At 40.6% G+C, this 20,852-nt stretch overlaps 1 protein-coding gene across 1 annotated transcript in view; it reads left to right on the top strand.

Moving 5' to 3' along the window:
- LOC122806553 (very-long-chain 3-oxoacyl-CoA reductase-like) overlaps positions 1-20,852 on the top strand; it is a 529,905-nt gene that overhangs the window by 57,985 nt on the left and 451,068 nt on the right. Inside the window, exon 3 of the mRNA XM_044077080.1 lies at positions 19,919-19,994. Within this exon, the coding sequence (XP_043933015.1) occupies positions 19,919-19,994 (76 nt within the window). The remainder of the gene's footprint in view (positions 1-19,918; positions 19,995-20,852) is intronic.

Below are 20,852 nucleotides of genomic sequence, written 5' to 3'. Positions count from 1 at the left end.
TGGATCTTTTTCCATAACACCATCCACAGAATTAAACTAAGTAGCCTTTAACTGCCAGCATGCTTGTCTTTTCAAATACTTAATATCAGCTGTGGTCTCTCTTCAGTTCTTTTGGGGTCGGACTTTCTTTAGAGATTAATTAAAGAGCTTTTTGAATGGACCTACAAGGGCTTTAGCTGTTCTTTCAAGTCTCGTAACATATACCATCCAGTTCTTTTGCTTTGCCCTTCATTAGGGCCTCCAGTCTCCTCTTTGCTTCAACATCCAGACCAATGCCTCCACTGTGGCCTGTGCCTCATTGCCAGGATCCTACCCCATTTTTCTGTAATGAAGACTGAAACCTATTTGTTAATGCAAGATTAAAGTAATGTATTTGTGCCATAAATAATATGTAAAATTAAATTCAAAGCAGAATTGAAGCTACAACTACAAGTTCAGGCAAGAGTAATGAATATAGTGAGTTGAATATACAGTGTCTTTTTACCTAGATGCTTTATCCCCCTCTGCCAGTCATCAAGCTTCATACCATCTGATGCAAATCTATATTTGTTCTGTTGGGGTAGGTAATCTTTCCCTCAGATCCCCTAGTGAAAGAGTCCTTCAAAGACGTCATCACCCGGGCAACATTATAGAAGTCCATGCTTTTCCCAGCATCACAGCTGTGAGAATAGTTTTGTGAAGTCCATGACTTTGCCCTTTAGGTGGTGATGTTCACTTGCATCACAGTAGGGAACACCAGGAACCATCTACCCTGGAGATGCTCACTTGCTTGCAGCAATCATGGTTATAATCACAAGCTTTGGTGTCTATACCCATGTCTACACTGCACCAACCCCCACCTGTTGATTTCATTCCCCATCCTCCAACAGGCTTTGAAGAGCAGTAGCAGCTGCACACCCATCCTCCTGTACCACACTGTCAAGCGTCCAAGCTACTAAGTGAGCATTAGTCTTCTGGGTCATAGTCAGGACTTTTGGCAAACATCGGAGGTGTCTTTACTTTGCAGTGGGGCTAGCCCCCTTGCATCCTCCCTGTGGGGGGGGGGGTTAGCCCCCTTGCATCCTCCCTGTGGGGGGGGGTTATCATTCACATAGCCCAAATTTGTATATACCTATTGTGAGGTTGCTCAACAGTGTAGAAAAGAGACTCTCTCAACAAAGGTTGTTATGGTATTGTTTTCTTGATCTGCTGGCTTTCAATGTAACTTCTGAGTGATAAGTTCCCCCACTTTTTCTACAGTTCATAGCCAAGTGGTCAAGATGCTTTGTGGAATTTTTGGATGAAAAATATTCTATAATCTGTAAGTCAGTATTTAGTAATACATGCTAATAGTTGCCGTCCATAGTTTATCAAGGGCAGTATGATAAAAGGGCAAGCAGTCAGGCTTTCCAGGCTGTTGTGCAGTGGAACTCAATATATTTTATCTGAACTAGGCACTTTGAGAGACATCTTTCCATGTAGGGGATAGTAAGAGCAAGATTACTAACATTTTTGAAGAGTTAATTGGAAGGGTTCCTGTCAGATAAGCTGTCTTTGAATGGAGGAACCAGGCAGGGGTATCCTCTTTCCCCTTTATTATTTGCTGTATATTTAGAGCTATTGGCAAAGAAAACCAGGGACTCAGAAATGCAAGGATATAATTGTTATGGTAATCAAGAAAAGTGGGCTTTATTTGCAGGTATTATTTTGTTGCTGATAAATCAGAAAAAGATGTCTCAGTGTTGTGGAACACTTTGATACAGTTTCGCATCTTTTTGGGTTATAAAATTAATGAAAATAAAGACTACATTTGTGCCCACATGTGAATTGGTCCAGCAGTACCCATGTTTATGGGGACATGATAAAAAGTATTTAGGAGGATTAAAAAGGCTTCTGTTATGGAAGCTAAAGATATGCGGGAAGAGACTAAACAAAAGATTATATAAAGTTTAGAAGCTGGAAACTCAGATTTATAGGCAATAAAATACATACAGTGAAAATATTTAGTCCCTTTAGTCTTCTGTACGGGTCAGACATACTCTTATCAACTTAACGAGACGTTGTGGACAGTTATTAATAAAGAATTTATCTGGGAGGAAAATAGAACAAGAGTTGATTGGAATAAGTTGATCTTTCTAATAGAACAAGGTGTTTTATATTTATTGATTTAAACAGGTCTTTTACAGCTGTACATTTAAGACAAGCCGAAGGTTATAATTCAAAGTGGGAAGGGGTGATGAAGTAAGGGGGAAGTTCAAGAAATAGAGAGTGGTATTTTGGATGCAAATCCTTGAATAATAACCGTATAAAATATTATATTCATAAAATAACAAAATATTCTAAAAACTAAACCAATCCAAGAATGGAGAAAGGAGATTTTGCCAATAGGGATGACTGTAGGTACGGGTACAGAAAACAGACAAGGGGGCTGGAATTTACTGGAGAAACCTGGCAAAGGAACCAAGATATTGGGAGCAAATAACTCAAGCAGGAAGACATTTAATTGTAGGCTGGAGATTGCCTTGCCTACCAGGACTTTATCTCGGAATACAAGCAAAGAGAAAGAAGGGAAATCTAAGTGACAGACCTCTGGTAGAGTTTGTAGTTGAATTTAGAACAGAAACTGTGGTTTAAAAAATAATTGGTAGGGCATATAAAATATAGCATGATAACTATAAGAAGCAATCGGAGGAGGCTAGAAAAGCAATTTGCAAGAGATCAGTGGGAGGATATATGGCTCCAAGTATGCAGTAAAGTCCAGAAGGTTTAGGATCTTTGCTTGGAAGTGTTTGCAGAGACTGAAAAAATTGGAGGCTGTAACTAGCATGTCAGATGAGCTGATAAAACTGGAAAAATCGCAGTCTGAAATGAAGAAAAGCCTGGCTTAGTATGAGGCATCTCAGGAAGACTGGTTTCAAAAAGACAAAGTTGAAAGACAAAGCTTGCAGAGAAATCCTGAGATTTTCTGCAGTACCGTAGAAACCGAGGCTGTATTAATTTTATGAAGGAACAAATCAGCAACTGGAGTGCTGGTCCACAGCAGAATTTAATTGAAAGGGCACATCATGTATATTCTCCAAATCTGGCCACTAGAAAGCAGCCAAGACCTATATTAATAAAGGTGCAGTCATACCAGCAGAAAGAGTTGATCCTGATAAAACTGTGGCAGAAAGGAAAAAAATATATAAGAAATGGAGAAAATACAGAGTACTTGCAGAAAATGATTATTCACTATACATCATACTGAAGATAAGTGAGTTAATCCCAGCAGTAAAGAAATGTGGAGAGGCAGATGCGAGATTCAAGTTGCTCTATTCAGCTGTCTTCAGAATATTATTTTTCCTGGAGGATCACAAACATTGTTTATGCAGAACAGGCTAAGGAAGAAATAAAAGTTTATCCTATAAAGAGTGAGCCAGCAAGCAGAAAAGGACTCTGGTTCTCTTTCTTCTGACAACAAAGCCCGTAGAGGGAGATGTTGTCAGTAAAACCTTTCCCTTTTTTCCAACAGGAAATGCATGGGAGACAAAAAAAAAATACAGGAACTAACTAGGAGAATCCAGGAGTACTTTGGTTGAGATGATCAGGAGGAAGACCAGAAGTACTGAAATTGGTGAATTAATGGGAGATTATAAACCACAAGTCCCACTGGACTTGAAATAATATGTGAAACACAACATTGCAAGAAAAATGGTTGAGTAAGGCTGGAATATTTTTTTACATTGTTAAACTTTTGGGTGAAGTGTTAAACCTATATTGGGTGAAGTGTTAAACATATACCCCACTATATGTAATTGATGGTTAAAAAGACAGTGAATGGGATAAAAAGGTAACTAAGTAAAACAGTTTTTGTTCTTGTAAATATTTGTATAAAAATGTTCATGATGTAACTTTTTCATGTTATATTATAAAACAGTTTTGCATAGTGGTATTTTTAAATGTGAGGTGGAGAAGTCTTGACAGACTGCAGTATTTATTAAGGTTGTTAAAGCAAGTACATTTTTAGGTATAAGAATTACAGGCTATATTCTGTAACAAAATGAGAGGTGATGAAAAATAAAATGAAAAATAAAATGAATGTGCTTTTTGGCTGCTGGGGGGGTGGAGTATATAAGTGTATATGTAGAGTTAAGATGGTCATGTTCACTGTTTTCACAAGAGTGGACGTCTAGATGTACCTGGTTTAAGCTATAGACATTTTAATGCAAATGGGCTTGAAAAATAAGATGGTTTAAAGTACAACTTCCATCTAGTCTATCCCAGATGTTCATGTTTCACTGTTGCAGTCATCACACTTGGGTTATCTGCCTGCAGGTAGCCCTCAGTCATAGGTTTATAGGTTGGTACTAGGCTATCGGCCCTAGGGCCTATGCAAGCCTAGCCATAACAATTCCCTGGATATTTCTTCCCACAATATTTACTTCTCTGGGCCCCTGTCTAGCAGGGCGACTGACATGATCCCCGGGGTGAATTTCCTATCTCCTATCCAATCATCAAGGTTCCTTTTGAAGAGGGTCAGGAACCTATCCCTCCAGCATGTTTTGTTCATTGTGATGACAAGGTTTAGATCCCTGGAGCGTGTGGCTCTGAGGGATTGGGATTTTTTTGTGGAGCATGACCAACAGCTCAGGGTTTGACATGGCCTTGTATGTTAAGCAGAGATCGCCTCTGAGTAGACGATATGCCACAGAGTATAGCTGGAGTTTTTTTAGACGATCAGCATATGGCATCTGCTTTAGGCCTGTGATTCTTTTAGTGAAGTATTTCTGTGGCCTTTCCAGCTGTTGCAGATGTCTTGTGAGGTACATACCAAACTGGGCATTATACTTCTATAATGGGTCTAATGAGGGATGAGTACAGTCGGCCCGAATACCAGAGACTTAATATTTCTGCATTGATTGTTGTCACTCCAGGACTGACCTCAGGCCGTCTGGTATATAAACAGGCAGCCAATGCCATTACATCAGTCCTTCTTGCCAAGGAGCCTGGAGCAGAAGCAGTTCACACGAGTGCCGGTTGGCTGCTACCTGAGTTTTCATTTCCGAATTGAATCCTCCTGAAATCTTCTAAAGCTAAGTACCCCATTGGGGATCCTTTTTTTCTTGTTCTGAGCTAAGTACCCCATTGGGGATCCTTTTTTTCTTGTTCTAACCGATGTCAGAAAAAGTTAATTGTCTCACCTGTGGAAAGCAAATACCACACAGAGATTTCCATTCTTACTGCGCCACCTGTTTAGGCCTAGACCACGACGTACCTCACTGTAGGTTTTGTACTTTGTTCAACGCCCAAACTATTCATCATCTGGCCCTTATTGTCACTAAATACTTTCGCTCTCTATCTCTGTATTCGGAAATGGCTTTGGTAAGCCATCCGACTACTGATCTTCTGAAAAAGACAAGGATAAAGACAGAGACCGCACAGGTCCAAAACTGCCAATGACACTTTGTTAAGCTAGTCGCCACTTCGCCGGTACTCAGTGAGGCCCTCGCAGCCCCTAATGCCTGCTTTGATGGATTTGCAGGCTGCTACTGAGACCCATTCAGAGTCTGGTATACCACAAGACTCTTCTTTGATTAAGGAACCTGCGGATGTCTCTACTTTGGATGGGTCAAGAGCCGCTGTGCAGGCACCGGCTTCTGAGAAAGTTCTTAGCACTACTGATACTCGACACAAACCAGCGACTTCTTTCGAGTCTTCAGTTCTGTCTAAAACTACCAAGTTTCTAAGGCCAAGAGTACGAGCTATGCCTAAAAAACAAATGACCCAAACTCAAGCACCTGTTTTCTTGTCACAACATCAAATGCTTAAAATGGCAGAAGACCTGATTATGCTGATTAGGGGAAACCAGCCTTTTCCTACTAAGAGAAAGAGACCTGTTCCTGCAGCTTTAACAGACCAAGAGTCCGACTCAAGTTTCTGAATATGGAGACGTGCCTTTAACTGCTTATGAGGATTCAGATGCAGAGGAATCCATTCCCTCTGCTTCCCCTTCGGAGGATTTTTCTTTTGGTGAAACCCTACATGCTTTAAGAGAGCATTTTCACTGGGAATGCCAAGACTATCCTCAGTCTAAAAAGAGACTGAGAATTTTTAGATTTGCCACAACATAGACCTTTAGCAATGCCTCCATCCACAACATCCAATACTGATGTTTTTATGGAATCCGGCCTAACTCCTGATAACTTTACACCCTGCTTCAAGAAAACCAGACCGGTACTACAAAGTCCCTGACTCACAAATTTCTTTTCAGAAATCGTACTGCTGACCCAGAGGTCATTTCCCAGGGGCCTAAAGGTATAAAAGCAACTACAGCTAAGAATCCCACTCCTTCAGACAGGGATTCCCGAGCTTTAGACAGATGGCGTTAAAAAGTATACACCTCTGCAACTCTTGCCATTAAGGCATTGAATTCCAAGTTTCACATGCTGAAATACCAGGAATATATTATGGAACTTATTAAGCAAAAATTAAGCTACATTTACAGACTGTACATAAAATAAAGAATTACAAGAGCTTGTGCATTCTACAAGCCAAGTCAGCAAGCATACTTTGCTATGTGGTTTTGATGCCCTAGAAGCATCTTGCAGGGCAGCAGTCACTGGTTCTGTTCTGAGAAGGCATGCTTGGCTTAAGGAGCAGACCTTGCCAGACCATGTCAAATCAAAATTACTAGACACTCCTTTGAACAAGGACAAATCTGTTTAGCACCAAAGCAGAAGAGGTTCTAAAAAAGATGGAAGAAAAGGCTAGATCTATGCAGACAGTCAAAGATTTCTTGCATGTGCAGCCTCCTAGATTCAGTAGGCATTGCCCCTCAAAACATTGGTCCTTTCCAGCCCCCTCAAGGCCATCTCAAACTAGACCTAGGGGAAACAGACCCCCCCCAGAATCCTGTCTCAGGGTATGCAGAGATCTAAGCAATGAAGTGCCTCCACTTCAAAAACAGGGAGTGCTAAGCCACCCCCTTACGGAAAGAATTTATTATGACTTCTGTATTCCCCTCCTCACCTCTGCCCAACTGCTAGTGCCCCTAAGAGGAAAACTTGCCCATCATGCAAAAAAAAATGGACCTCCATCACCAAAGACTGATGGGTCCTCAACATTGTATTCCAGGGGTACACATTTTACTTCCACTCACTGCCAACCCCAAAAGGGTTCCCAGACCTTTCTCCAAACCAGTGGGCAGAGGCACAAAAATAAATTCAATCCCTGCTCGCCATAAGGGCAATTCAGCATGTTCCAGCAGAACAGATAGGTCAAGGGTTCTATTCCAGACATTTCCTAGTACCCAGAAAAGAGGGCACCTGGTGCCCAAGCCTAGATCTTTTCACTGTAAACACCTTCCTGGTGGAACCAAAATTCAAAATGCTCACCCTTCAGCAGCTTTTTCCTATGCTGTCCAAAGATGCTTGGTTAGCCACCCTAGACCTAAAAGAAGCCTGTCTGCACATCCCTATCAGGGACTCGTGCAGGAAATACCTATGTTTCTGGGCAGGATCTATGCATTATCAGTTCTCTGCACTTCCCTGTGGCTTTTCCACTGCTCCCAGAGTATTTACAAAATGCTTGGCTCCAGCCATTGCTTATTGCAAACAGAGAAAAATTCATATTTACCCATACCTGGACAATTGTGTAATTTCAGGCAGATAGTTGGGAACCGCTTTTGCAGCATCTGACATTTGTAAAGAACCTCCTAACCTCCCTGAGGTACACCATCATTGAAAAAAATCAAAACTAGTCCCCAGTCAAGATTGTATTCCTGGGAGCAACCTTGGACACGGCATCTCAGATGGCATTCCTTACTCCAGAAAAACAAGCCTATCTGACGGGCTACTTCACTCAAATGGCCACCAGAACCCAACTATCTCAAGGAAAATCTTGCAGGCCCTAAGGTTTATGGCCTCTTGCATCCTACTAATTCCATATGCCAGATTGCCTATGAGTAAACTTCAGTGGTACTTAAGTCTTTGGTGCCAACATTCTCAGGACCTGGAAACCGTCATACCTTGTCTAAGGACAGAGTTTCTTAGGGCAGCAGCAAGCAACCACAACAGGGGACTTCCCTTTACTCAACCCCATGCTGCCCAGACCCTAACCACAGACTCATCAGACTATGCCTGGTGGGCATACCTGGACAACAGGTGCATTCAGGGCCACTGGAGCTCAATTCAGTCTCATCTGCACATCAACCAAAAAGAGATGCTAGCTGCTCAGCACACTCTGGCAGCTTTCAGGTCCCTACTGTCACCAGGACCCCTGCCGATAAAAACAGACAACACCACAGGTTATGTGGTACATCAACAAGCAGGCGGGAACACACACTTACCCACTCTGCAGGCTATCCATGGCCCTGTGGAACACTGCCTTGGGCATGCAGATTAATCTGCAAGCTTAATTCCTGCCAGGCAAGCCAATCTCTCTGGCAGACGACTTGAGAAATCTCCTAGACCCACACAAGTGGCAATTAGACTCCAGCACCTTCAGTATTCTAATCCAGAAATGGGGACCCCAGAGGTGGACCTCTTTGCCCCCCTCCCCCCCGGAAACACCATCTCAGCAAATTCTGCTCCATGACACCTCATAGCAGGGCCTGGAAAGTGGATGCCCTATCCTTCCAGTGGGAAAACCTCTCAATCTATGCATTCCCTCCTCTGCCTCTTCACTCAAGAATATTACTCGAAATATAACAGGACAAACCAAGAACAATCCTGATTGCCCCAGACTGGCCACTCCAGCACTGGTACCCACTACTGTGCAGCCTGTCACTGGTGCCACCCTGGCACCTATCCCAGATCCCAACCATCTTCACTCAGCAGGGGGGACAGATCTTGCATCCTCAACTGCAAACCATGAATCTTGCAGCCTGGCTTATTCCTTAAATTCTCCTCCAGTGACCAGCCCTCCTCCAGTGACCAGCCTAAGCAAGCAGGTACTGGATGTCATTCTTGAAGCCAGAAGACCCAGTACAAGGAAATCCTATGCTGATAAGTGGAAAAGGTATTGTTCCTGGATTCAGTCTAAAGGAGAGGACACAGCACTGCCCTCCTTACCTCTAATCCTGGAATACCTACCAGACCTACTCCACAGAGGCCTCTCCTCCATTAAGATCCATGCCTCGGCCGTTTCGGCTCATTACAACACTGAGCCACCTCTTTTCTCTCGCCCTCTTATCAGACAGTTTCTGAGAGGGGCAAACAACTTAAGGCCACCAAGGAGAGCACCCACCCCTGCTTGGGACCTTAATTTTGTATGGGAAAAGCTCACGCTCTCCCCCCTTTGAGCCTGCAGCATCAGCAGAGTTAAAATTCCAATTTTGGAAAACAGCCTTGCTTCTGGCCATCACTTCAGCTAGAAGAGTGTCTGAGCTACAAGCACTTATGGCTGTGGAACCCTTCATTATTTTCCATGCCGACAGGGTTTCCCTCAGGACTATAACCCTTACTTTATGCATAAAGTGGTGTCCGGTGTGGCTCTCAACCAGTCTATTCATTTGCCAACCTTCTTCCCTAGTCCTCAAAATAAAGGGGAAAGGATCCTGCACTCCTTGGACATGCACAGACAGCTCAGATTCCACATTGATAGGTGTAAGCCCTTCAGGAAATCTGACCAGTTACTAGTCAGCTTTGCACCAGGGGCAGGGCAAGGCCATTTCAAAATAAACAATCTCCAAGTGGATAACACATTGCATCCAATTCTGCTACAAGCACCATGGGAAACAACCCCTCAGGAGGTCGGAACACATTCCACTAGGGCAACTTCTACCTCTAAAGCATTCCTCAGGGGAGTCCCTACCAGGGACACCCTGGAAGCTGCTACCTTGAGTTCTGTACACATCTTTACCAAGCATTGCCACCTGCCTATCTTTTACAAATCCAGGGCAGGTTTTGCAACAGCAGTCCTGCAGGGCATACTAGCCAGCCCCAACTCTTCTTGCCTGCCTCCACCCTTTCTTCAGCTGTGGGAATCAACCCAAGTGTGATGACTGCAACAGTGAAACATGAACATAGCACAGTTGTGTACACTTACCATAAATGTCAATGTTCAAGTGTATTCACTATTGCAGTCCTGGTTTCCCTCCCTTGTGTCTCTCTCTCCTCTGTCTATTACTCACCCCCTAAAGGAGTATTGGTATTTACTTTTTACTGGTGGTGTTTTCCCCACCATAACTTGGCTCCCTGTTGGGGGGGGCTCCTGACATTTGGAGCAAGAAAAACTGATGTAATGGCATCGGCTGCCTGTTTATATACCCGTGATGACCTGACGTCAGTCCTGCAGCGACAGCAACCAATGCAGAAATACTAAGTCTCTGGTATTTGGGCCGACTGAGGGCTACCTTCAGGCAGATAACCTAAGTGTGATGACTGCAACAGTGAATACACTCTAACATCTATATTTATGGTAAGTGTACACAACTGTACTTTACTGTACCTTGGGGAATAATATATACAATTTCTGAGTTTTGTTTTGAATTCATGTATTTCGTACCAAATATTCTCAATTTTTTTCAGAAATCTGTACTCTTGTTTTTCCCTTTCTATGTCCACTAATACATTATCACTATTGGAAAAGTTCCAGCCCCTACCTGTAAGTAATATTCCTTGCTGAAAGTTGATTACTTCTTCCCAGAATTTCATAGGCTCTGTAATAGCAGTTTTGGTGGAATATAAACACGTCATAGTCCTTCTTTGCCAAAAGTCCCTTAATACCACAAATCTACCAGTCTTTTGTATTGGAACCCCCTAGCAATCAGTATTACCCTCCTTGATTTGTCCTTGATATTCTTCTGAATATCAATTCTCAAATCCTTTTTGTCAAACTCACATGATCATTCTTTTCACAAATGAGTCTCCTGTAGCATTGCTATTTACACTCTACATTTCATAATATAGTTCAATACTTGTTCCTTTTTGGGTATACCTGTAAGTCCACTTACATTCTAAGGTACTATGGATAGAGTAGCCATTATTATAATAAACTATTGTTCCCAAATGTGTATCTCCAGTTTTTGTCTTGCATGCACACAGTTTGTCAGGCTGATCTTTTATACAGCTGTTTCAACTCCTCTCTATTTGAACTTGTTATATTTCTCAAACAAAAAATAAATACATTTTCAGGACACTCCCGTACCCTATAAAACTTAGAACTGACACAAATCTATGTACATTTTCAAATCCTCCAAATAAGAACAGTTGCCTAAAATTGAGAGCTGTACCCACAAGCATAACCTAATTTAGATGAAGGGTACCTGTGCTAAAGTGCATGTTATAGCTTGTATTCCAGCTCCCACAAATTACTGTCTGTCCTTTTCTTATCTCTAGTCCACTCCCAGATGTGAAAAAAACAGCTTGGAGGCTTTCAGAAAACATTAATGTTTAGACCTAAGAAAAAGTGCACTGACTGCATGATTTGTTAAAGTATGCTGGGTAGTCTGTCTTTTATTCTCTTCCAATAATTTCAAACTTTGTCACTGAACTGCTTGTCATTGTACCTTTAAATTTTGCATTTATCTCTGTAAAGAATGCCCAGAACTCTCGAGTAATTGCTTCAACCTGTAGACTGTTTGTCTCCATGTAAAGTAGTTAGCAATTGGAACAAAACGGCTAACAACTTGCAGATACATTTAAGAATCTCTTGTAAATTTTTCTCAGAATATTATGTACAAAACTTGTTACAACAAGCAAAATTATCATCTTAGTTTTATGTATAATAGATTCTGTACACCTCCCACACCACAGCAGCTACTTTGTTTGCAAAGCCATATTTCAGAAATGTGATTGCTTTATAATGTCACATTCATTCACTAATTTCAGTGTTGCTGGTCTTCCTGATCTCCATCTCACAACAGTAGACTCTGGTTCATGGTCAAGGTACTCCTTATTCTTTCAATTCCTGTATTTTTTGTGTGTCTCAGGCATTTTCCTTTGGAACATTGGAAAAGGTTTCACTGGCAGAGTCTGTCTATGAGCTTTGTCAGAATGAGAATTACAGTCCACTTCTGCTTGCTGGCCCAACTGTTGTTGGATACACTTTTTTTTATTTCATCCTTTGCCTGCTCTGCATTAGAAAACGTCTTTGATCCCGTAGGAAAAAATAATCTGGACAGCTGAATACGGCAGCTTGAGTCGCACACCTGCCTCTCCACTTTCCCTGATTGTTGGGATAACTGCTTCTCTTCTGCCTGGTGTACAGTGTGTAATCATTTTCCACAAACACTGATGCCTCTAGGTTTTAATACTTTTGCTTACTGACACAGATTTGTCAGGATCAGCTCTTTCTGCTGGTATAATTCTAGCTTTACTAAAATAGGTCTTGGCTGTTTTCTAATGTCCTGGTTTGGAGCATACACTTGATGTGCCCTTTTATATTAAGAACTCCTGGTGTGAAACACCAGTCTAGTTGCTTATTTGTCCTTTCATAAAAATTGTCTGTTTTTTTTTCCAGTTTCTCTGGTACAGCAGAAAAGCTCAGGATTTCTCTGCAAGTACTATGTAACTCTACTATTTTAAACAGCTCTTCTTGAGAAGCTTCATACTAATCCTTTTCATTTTGGCCTCTGATTTTTTGTAGTTTTATCAGTTCTTCTAAATAGCCAGTTAAGGTTTCTTCTGTTTTCCCAACCTTTTGTTATTTGAGTTGATATATTCCTTCAGTGTTTTGTTTATTGTAATCACCTATGAGTACATTTGATTATTTTTTTCTCTGAATTACTGGAAGCAGTCTCGTGAACCAAAGTTGAAGCTTGAACTGCTTTTTTTTTCTGAACAGCTGATGTATGCTTCCCAGACAGTGTTTTCTCTTTACCTTTTCTGGTTGCTTTTCTTTCAGTTTCTCCAAATTTCTTCTTTCCTGACATCTAGGCTAGTTTTCTTACTAGCAAGTAACTGAGTTTTACCCAAATAAGTTTCAGTGGCACCCATTCTTGGTTTGTTTTCACATTGGGATGGCTGAAATAAAACTGTTGCTCGGTGTGCACCCTTCTTGGAGTGGATGACCTGCACTTCTTAATATAAGTTACTTAATCCTTAAAAGTGAAAAATCAGACAAAAAAGGGTGAGGGACAGAATAAAAAGTGCCTTGTTATAGAAAAAGGTGGTTAAAGTAAATGAAAAACAAAAACTTTGTGTCAGAATCTTTAGAAATCAAACTAATTCATAGGCCTGATCAGGTGTACGTTTGTGTGTGTTTGTGTGTGTGTATATGTAAGTATTAGGTTAACCACCCTTGTGGTCTATTTTAAGCCTAGCCAGTTTCCCTGTTTGTGCTCAAAATAACATGTTCTTTTTTTCAGTTATAAATTGGCCTCATCCATCCGATGGCTGATGATTATACATTATCCATAATAAGAATAACTGGGATCATACCATAGATAATTTGAGGGGACCCATGCATGTGCTGAATCATTTAGAAGCTGCCTCTATCCATTAATAATGCAGAGGGCATTCCTCGGGTAGATATTCTATTTCCCATCCATAGATCTAAGTTGCACTTGCAAATAGACAGGGATGACCTTATGTGGGTGGGGAGTCTGTTCCACAGCAGCAATATCCTCTGTGAGATACCTGTCCCTCCAAACCATGCTATTAATTTTGCAGAAGAGGTTTAGATCTCCTAGGCGGAGTATTTTTTATGCCATTTGACTTGCTGATGTGCAGTAATTCCATCCATAGTGGGTCAGAGGATGCCTTGTATGCCAGTTGCAGGTCACCTCTTAGCAGTCTGTAGGGTGCCGTGTATAGTGGCAGGGCTTTGAGTCCGTCCATATAGACACATATGTTAGACCACCATCATGGAGTGGGGGGGGGGTTCCCTTGCTACACTAATGACCACTGGTGGAAAATGAATGATTCTTAACCAGCAAAGACAGTAGTGTCTCCTGCCTACTAACCCTTGGCCCTAACCTTGAGAGTGTGCTGCCTAGAGGCTTTGGAAAGGGGGTTATTGCAGTGCTTAAGGTTGAAAAAAAATGTTCCCATGGTTTACCATCATGGGATGGTGTCTTAGTTTTTGTTGTACCATTAAGAGCTCAATTTCTCAGAAATAATTAAGAAATAAGGTGAAAAACATGACTTTGGGTAGAAGAGTAAAAATAATGGTCCTAGGTAAACAGTATCTTGCTTCAAAGTACACAAGAATATAAAAATAAAACTATTAAGTGTAGGGTGTAGCAATAAGTAACTGTTACCTGTTGCTACACCCAGAATGGCAGCTGTTTTGCACTAACATTGTTACAACTGGTATTAGGTCCCCCCCCCCCCCTTACCACCCTCTTGACTAGCATTGTTTTTTTTTTTTTGTTTTGTGTTTTTTTTTTGTTTTGTTTTTAACAAATTAGCTTTTTTGTAGACTAGAAAATAAAAAGCAGACTAGAACATAGAAAAGTGCTCTATAAGTGTACTTTAATTTCCTTAACTGCATACGGTTTCTCAGATTGCTTTTTGAGAATAGGGTTGCATCTGCCCCGCTCAGTTCGCCCTGCACGCTCACTCTGCTCCGCTACCCTACCCTACCCCCAATTCTCACCCACCCCCAGTGGTCCTACACTTATACCTCACCAACCACTCCCCCTTTTTCTCATCCTATCACAAACCTCCTCATCACCAAGCCACTCCCCTATCTCTTTCTATTCTAATTGGTACTAATTAACTCTCTTTGCACTTCTCTCTCACCTTTCCCAACTATTCACTACACTAACTATATCCTAAATCTACCTCCTAGACAACTTCCACTTATTTCTTACTTACATTATTTAAACCCTGCTCAATATCTTGAAACACTCTCTCCTACTTTCTACTTCACCTACTCACACAAATTACTCTCAACTCATATCTACTTAATACTATGGCCCCTACTATTTGCACAAACATACTACTCTTAACTACCACTATAGCCTGTCTTACCATACCATACTCACCTTCTTTGAAAATCTTTCTCTACCTGAACAAAACCATAACTTCCAACAAACTTTACCATCTTCTATAATCTACTCCCTTAACCACAGTAACATAACTTGTACCTCAAGCTATATATTTCCAAAATATCACAGAGCAACCCATGTTACTTACTTCACTACCAAAAATAATTTTAACAATTTATACATGATCCTTAAATTTCTACAATATCCCCAGCAACATCCCCTCCTAGACGGTGATATTCATCCAACCCCTGGCCCCAATACTGACTACACCAATAACCTTAATAATTTAACATTGCCTATCATTTCTACATTAACTAAACCACCTAACTCCCTCCTGGTAGCTCATCTTTACATTAGAAGTATTAACAATACAATTTCCCACCCGCATGCACTCCTTGATGTGCACTCATTTGATATTCCATGTCTTACAAAGACTTGGCTAAAACCATCTACTCTAGACCAGGAAATTATCCATCCTGGCTATAATATCCTTAGATGTGACCGTAAAACCAAAAAAGGTGGAGGTATAGCCATTCTCTATAAATCTAATCTCCAAATTTCCCCCTTTAATGTACTTCCTTCATTAGACACCAAATCCGAAATCCTAACTACCAAACTCCAAATCAACATCTCCAAATCTATCTATCTATCTATCTATCTATCTATCTATCTATCTATCTAATCTGCATGTATCTCCCCCCAGGAAACAATACCAATACTCTTGAAAACTTAACTTAGTTATCTCTCTACCCAACTACCCCAGGAGACCATTGTACTGGGTGACTTTAACATCGACTGGTCCACCTGCAATTTCCCTAACCCTACTAACCACCTAAATCTCTTTGGATTCTCACAATTAATAACCACTCCTACTAGAATCCACAAACCTAGCAGCAGGGAAACTACTCTTGACTGGATCCTTATTAATAGCGACCCTGAAACTTGTACTCCAGGAACCCTTCCCGACGACATCAGCGACCATATGCTTACCTACATTATTAGGCAAGTCCATATCCCAACTAGTCATAATCTCAAAACCTCCCGCTCAAAAAAATTCTTTAATCCAGACAGCTTCCTAAATGAACTGCAAGCATGTGACTGGTCACCACTGATCCATCTTGATCTTGATGAGGCTGTGACCTACTTTAACACTAACCTTCTTCATATACTAGATTATCATGCACCTTATCACTCTACTAGAATAAGAACCAAATCTGCCCCATGGCTCACAAAACAGACTAGGCAAAAGATGCTCCTCAGAAATAAAATCTGGGCTAAATGGAACTCTACCAAATGTCCATCAGATCACCTCCACTATAAACAGTTAAGAAATGCCACCAAGAAGGATATTCTTAGAGACAAAAAAAACTTTTTTACCTTCACTTCCAACAAACCAGTCAACAAACTCCACAAAAATTTTGGTCAGGGATGAACAAACTTCTTCAGCCAGGTCACTCTACTACTCCTGCCCCTGCAGGTTTCAACCGTAATAACTCCAACCAGATCCCTGATGCCTTTAATAACTACTTTACAGAAGCCATTCAAACCCTAGCCAATTCTTTACCTCCTTTTACTGCTTCCCCACTAAATACCTCCAAGACTTCATCTCCTGCCTTTCAAATACAACTGGTACCAACATCTCTCATCTGTAAGCTACTTCAAAAACTGAAACCTTGCACCTCTTCTGCTGACCGTCTCCTATCTCAATACCTACATATTGCTGCAAAAGCCATTGACTATCCCATCTGTATCCTTATTAACAGAACTATCTCCGAAGGCAAAATCCCTACCATATGGAAAGTATCCCACATCATCCCAGTACATAAAGGTGGATCTTCTGTTGAGCTTTCTAACTTTTCTCCTATTGCCCTACTCTCCCCATTAGCTAAGATAATGGAAAAGTGTATTCACAAACAACTACTTAACCACCTACTACAAAATAACCTACTAGCAAACTGCCAACATGGCTTCAGACCATTCCATAGCATGACAACTTCCCTCTTTTCCTTCACCGACTCTATAAATAAAAATCGTAACACTAACTCTTTTTCCTCTGTACTATTTATTGACCTGTCAAAAGCCTTTGATATGGTTAACCATAACTTACTAATAGACAACTTAAAGGCCCATTCTCTTGATCCACAAGCATTACAATGGTTTAGATCTTATCTGGAAAATAGACGGCAAGCAGTACTTTGGGATAACAATCTGTCTTCATTACTTCCAGTAAATATTGGAGTACCCCAAGGCTCTATCTTCTTTTTTCCTTATTTATTAACAATCTATACACATGAATACACCTCAAGCCACCTGCATTCAATATGCAGATGACTCCACCTTAATCTGTACAGCTAAGAATATAGCCTCTCTCCAATCTCTTACCCAAACTGTTTTTCATAATGTTGAAAACTGGTTTCTGCAACACTGCCTCCTCCTAAATCCCCAAAAAAACAAAACTACTGCTTTTCACTCCAACTCATAAATCACCTAATCATTCTTCTCTGTAACCTCCAACAATGCTAACAACATAACCCCAGATACTACAACCCGCCTACTAGGTGTAACAATTGATAATCATCTCAACTACGATGCCCATATCAACTCCACCATAAAGTCTGTTAACAAAAAACTTGGTACCCTCTATAGAATAAACCTTCCTTACCCCCTCTGCCAGGAAAACTATTGCCCAGACCCACTTCATTTCTACCCTTTTCTATGCCTCTGCTATATATACTAACCTATCCAAAAACAACCTCTCCAAACTTTCTACCTGTTATAATAGCATAGCTAGATTCATTACATGCTCCCCCTTTAAAACTCACCACTGCCTCAACCTCAAATAACTTGAATGGCTAGAACTGCAGAACCATATACTCTGTCACCAATTACTTATCACTCAGAAGATCCTTTACCACCCCAACAACACCGCTATCCTCCCTACTCTGATTACACCATATAAAAATCTAGCTACCCTATGCTCTGCTAATAAGCTCCTAGTTTCCTCAATTAAATCTAACAACAAAACTGGAGACTTACCTTTTTCAAATACAGTAGGTAAAAACTGGAATTGGCTTCCTTCTGAATTCTCAACCATTACTTCTACTTCTCTATTTAAAAAACCTCTTAAAGAACATCTTAAAACTCATTGGCTTTGTCCATGTGCTAACCCAGACTAATCTTCTTCCCCTTCCTGCTCTTACCTCTTTCCCTACTCCACTGACCTATGCCTCCAAATCTAGTTACTACTCCTTTATTCATAGTTAGAGGATAAAACACAAGGGCTTTTCTCTCAAATTGGATTTTACTCATACCTACTATAGTATTTAGTATAATTGTTTTTTAGCATAATGTTTTAATATAATTTTTATAGTTCTAAGTTTATTATTATAATTCTTTTGACAAATGCTGCCTCTGTATTGTGTTTTTACATGTCTGTTTATATATTGTTAACTTTGCCACTGTTCATGCTTGGAGCTTTTCTCCCCGGGCCTCTACTGAAAATGGACATATATCCAGTTAGACTAGCCCGGTCAACAAATGTAAAATAAATAAATAAATTAAGGCTAACAATGATTAAACAAATAGTAATAATAATGCTGATACAATGTGGATAAATGCCAAAATGTACTAGGAAATATAGGACTGAGGCAGCCTTGTAAGAGCTCAAGTTCAGAAAAAAAGGAATGGTGTAAATTTGGTAGTAATTTTAGAAAACAAATGCATTGAAAAGTATACGACAGAATATAAAGGGGTTTGAAGAAAGGGAAGGTATTGTGATATTAGCAGATGTAGCATGAAAATAAGTAAGTAAAGTGACGTGGGGCATGAAGGAGGTAAATTATTAGATATATGCCTGAATTGTAGTCACAGGATCAAAGACATTTAATTTATGCAGTTTTGTCAAGGCAACAGGATTAGTAAAAGTAATATAAAAACTGTGTTATGTACAAAATAGTGCCTAGGAAGAAATGCGTTTTCAGTAGAAAGTGTCAAGACCAGCTGAGATGTTTGAGAGGCAATATACTATTTTATTCTTGAGCCCATAATGGGCATCTTGTTAATCAGAATGGTGCAGTGGAAAGTTATACAGATGGCAAAGGAATTGCATATTTAGAGCCTATAGACAAGCTCAAAGCACTGGACATTAACACTCTGAAGGAGAGCTGCAATGTCTTATGGATGCACCAAGTCTTGAAAGTACAGATTAAGTAACAGAACTGTATTTGAAGGCTGTGGGCAGAAAGAAGAAATACAGATGCAGGTAGTTCTGCTTTATACAGGGGGTGATGAGGGTTTAGCTTGTATTGCCAGAATGGGTGATAGAATATGGCATTACACTAACATTTACTGGTATCTGAGAAAGAAGTAGGGGCGGAAAAAGAGAGAACCAGATACACAGCACTTGCTGCCTTACTGAGACACTTGAGCCAGTACTGTTTTCACATTAGCATCAGCATATGTTCATGTGTAATTTAATTAGGAAGACTTTCACGTGCATCATATGATTCCCAGAAGTAGGGTTTTTAAATGCAAGCAGAAGTTTTGGCTTGCCTTGTGCCATCTCTGAATGTTATTTCAATTGTCTGTACTGTCCACAGTAATTACAGGGAAACGGATGACACATGAATTTTTAGTTTCATTTTTACCAGGTGGTCTCTAAATTTTGTATAGTCACTTTGACACTGTATTATATAGCCCTGATTAGGCCTACCATTTCATGTATATATTGTACGTGTATAACTGTAAAAGCATATGCATTGTATTGTAATGATTGCTTTATAATTGCTGCATTTGAGCAGTATCAGTTGACACATTGTGATACTTATTTTACTCTAGTCTTCCTGCCTTGTAATTACTTTGCCCCTACACCTATTTGAATGAAGGTTTATTTATGCTTGATATTCAGTCTTGACTATGTCTCCATAAAGCATTTCTTGTATCCGCTATACCTGCCAGTTAAAAGAATAATTAAAGTAAATAAATGTGTACACGTTTATGACATGTCAACTTTTCCTTTATTTACAGTTGGCAAAGAGAGGCCTGAACGTGGTGCTTATTAGCCGATCACTGACTAAGCTGAAGCAAACTGCAGCAGAGATCGGTAAGAGGCTAATGCCGTTTATCCCAGCAGGGTGTGTCATTGAGCAACTGAGCATAAAGTGACATTAATTCTGACTTTTGGAAGCTACCTGCCGTCTTGGTGGGTGCAGGTAGACCCAGTGAAACCAATTATTTAACATTGTTTTCCCCCCGCAGTCATTATGCTGAAGTACACATTGCTGCAGCCTTACAGAAAGGATTCATTGTAATAGAAAAATGGATGAGTGGAAATATTTGTAGAAGGTGCAGGGAGCATATGTTGGAAATTTAAGTTAAAGTTAGCAGATCTGTTGTAGCTATTTCCAGTGGCCCAGGGGGATAAAGCACTTGAGTACAGCCCAAGTGACCAGAATTTGATTAGCAGCTCAGATGCTCGATGGAGTTGGTAGGGGAGGATGGGCATATGCCCATCCTGGGAGGAAAGAAGACAGTCCTGGGCCATCCAGTGCCATAAACTCTAGAGGCAGTATCAGGAGTGGATATTTCGACACCAAGCTGCTTTGTCAGCAGCTGTCTTTATGAGTGCATAGTGCATTATGGTCCATGTGGTGGCGTATATCATCTGTCATCCCATCCAGAGGAGAGGTTAGGCCTACATAATTACTCCATTATTATTAGGATGCTGACATGGGGCACAAACCACTACTTAAGCTATCTGTGTGACAGCTTCCATAGCCAGCTCTCTCCATTCTGAGGAATAAAAAGAAAAGGATAATGAATGTGCATGACTGATTGGCAGGCACAGTGGGGGGTGGGGTGGGGGTGGGGGTTATAGGAACACAAGTCATCACTCAACCTGTTTTTGTCTAGTATGAATGCATTTGTCTCACCTGCCTAGTTATTACTGATTTATTTTAAG

The sequence above is a fragment of the Protopterus annectens genome, chromosome 7.part0 (genome assembly GCF_019279795.1).
Source record: "Protopterus annectens isolate FY-2018-M chromosome 7.part0, PAN1.0, whole genome shotgun sequence".
NCBI lineage: Eukaryota > Metazoa > Chordata > Ceratodontiformes > Protopteridae > Protopterus > Protopterus annectens.
The sequence above is the reverse complement of the archived record's forward strand: the minus strand, read 5'-3'. Positions and strand labels throughout refer to the sequence as shown.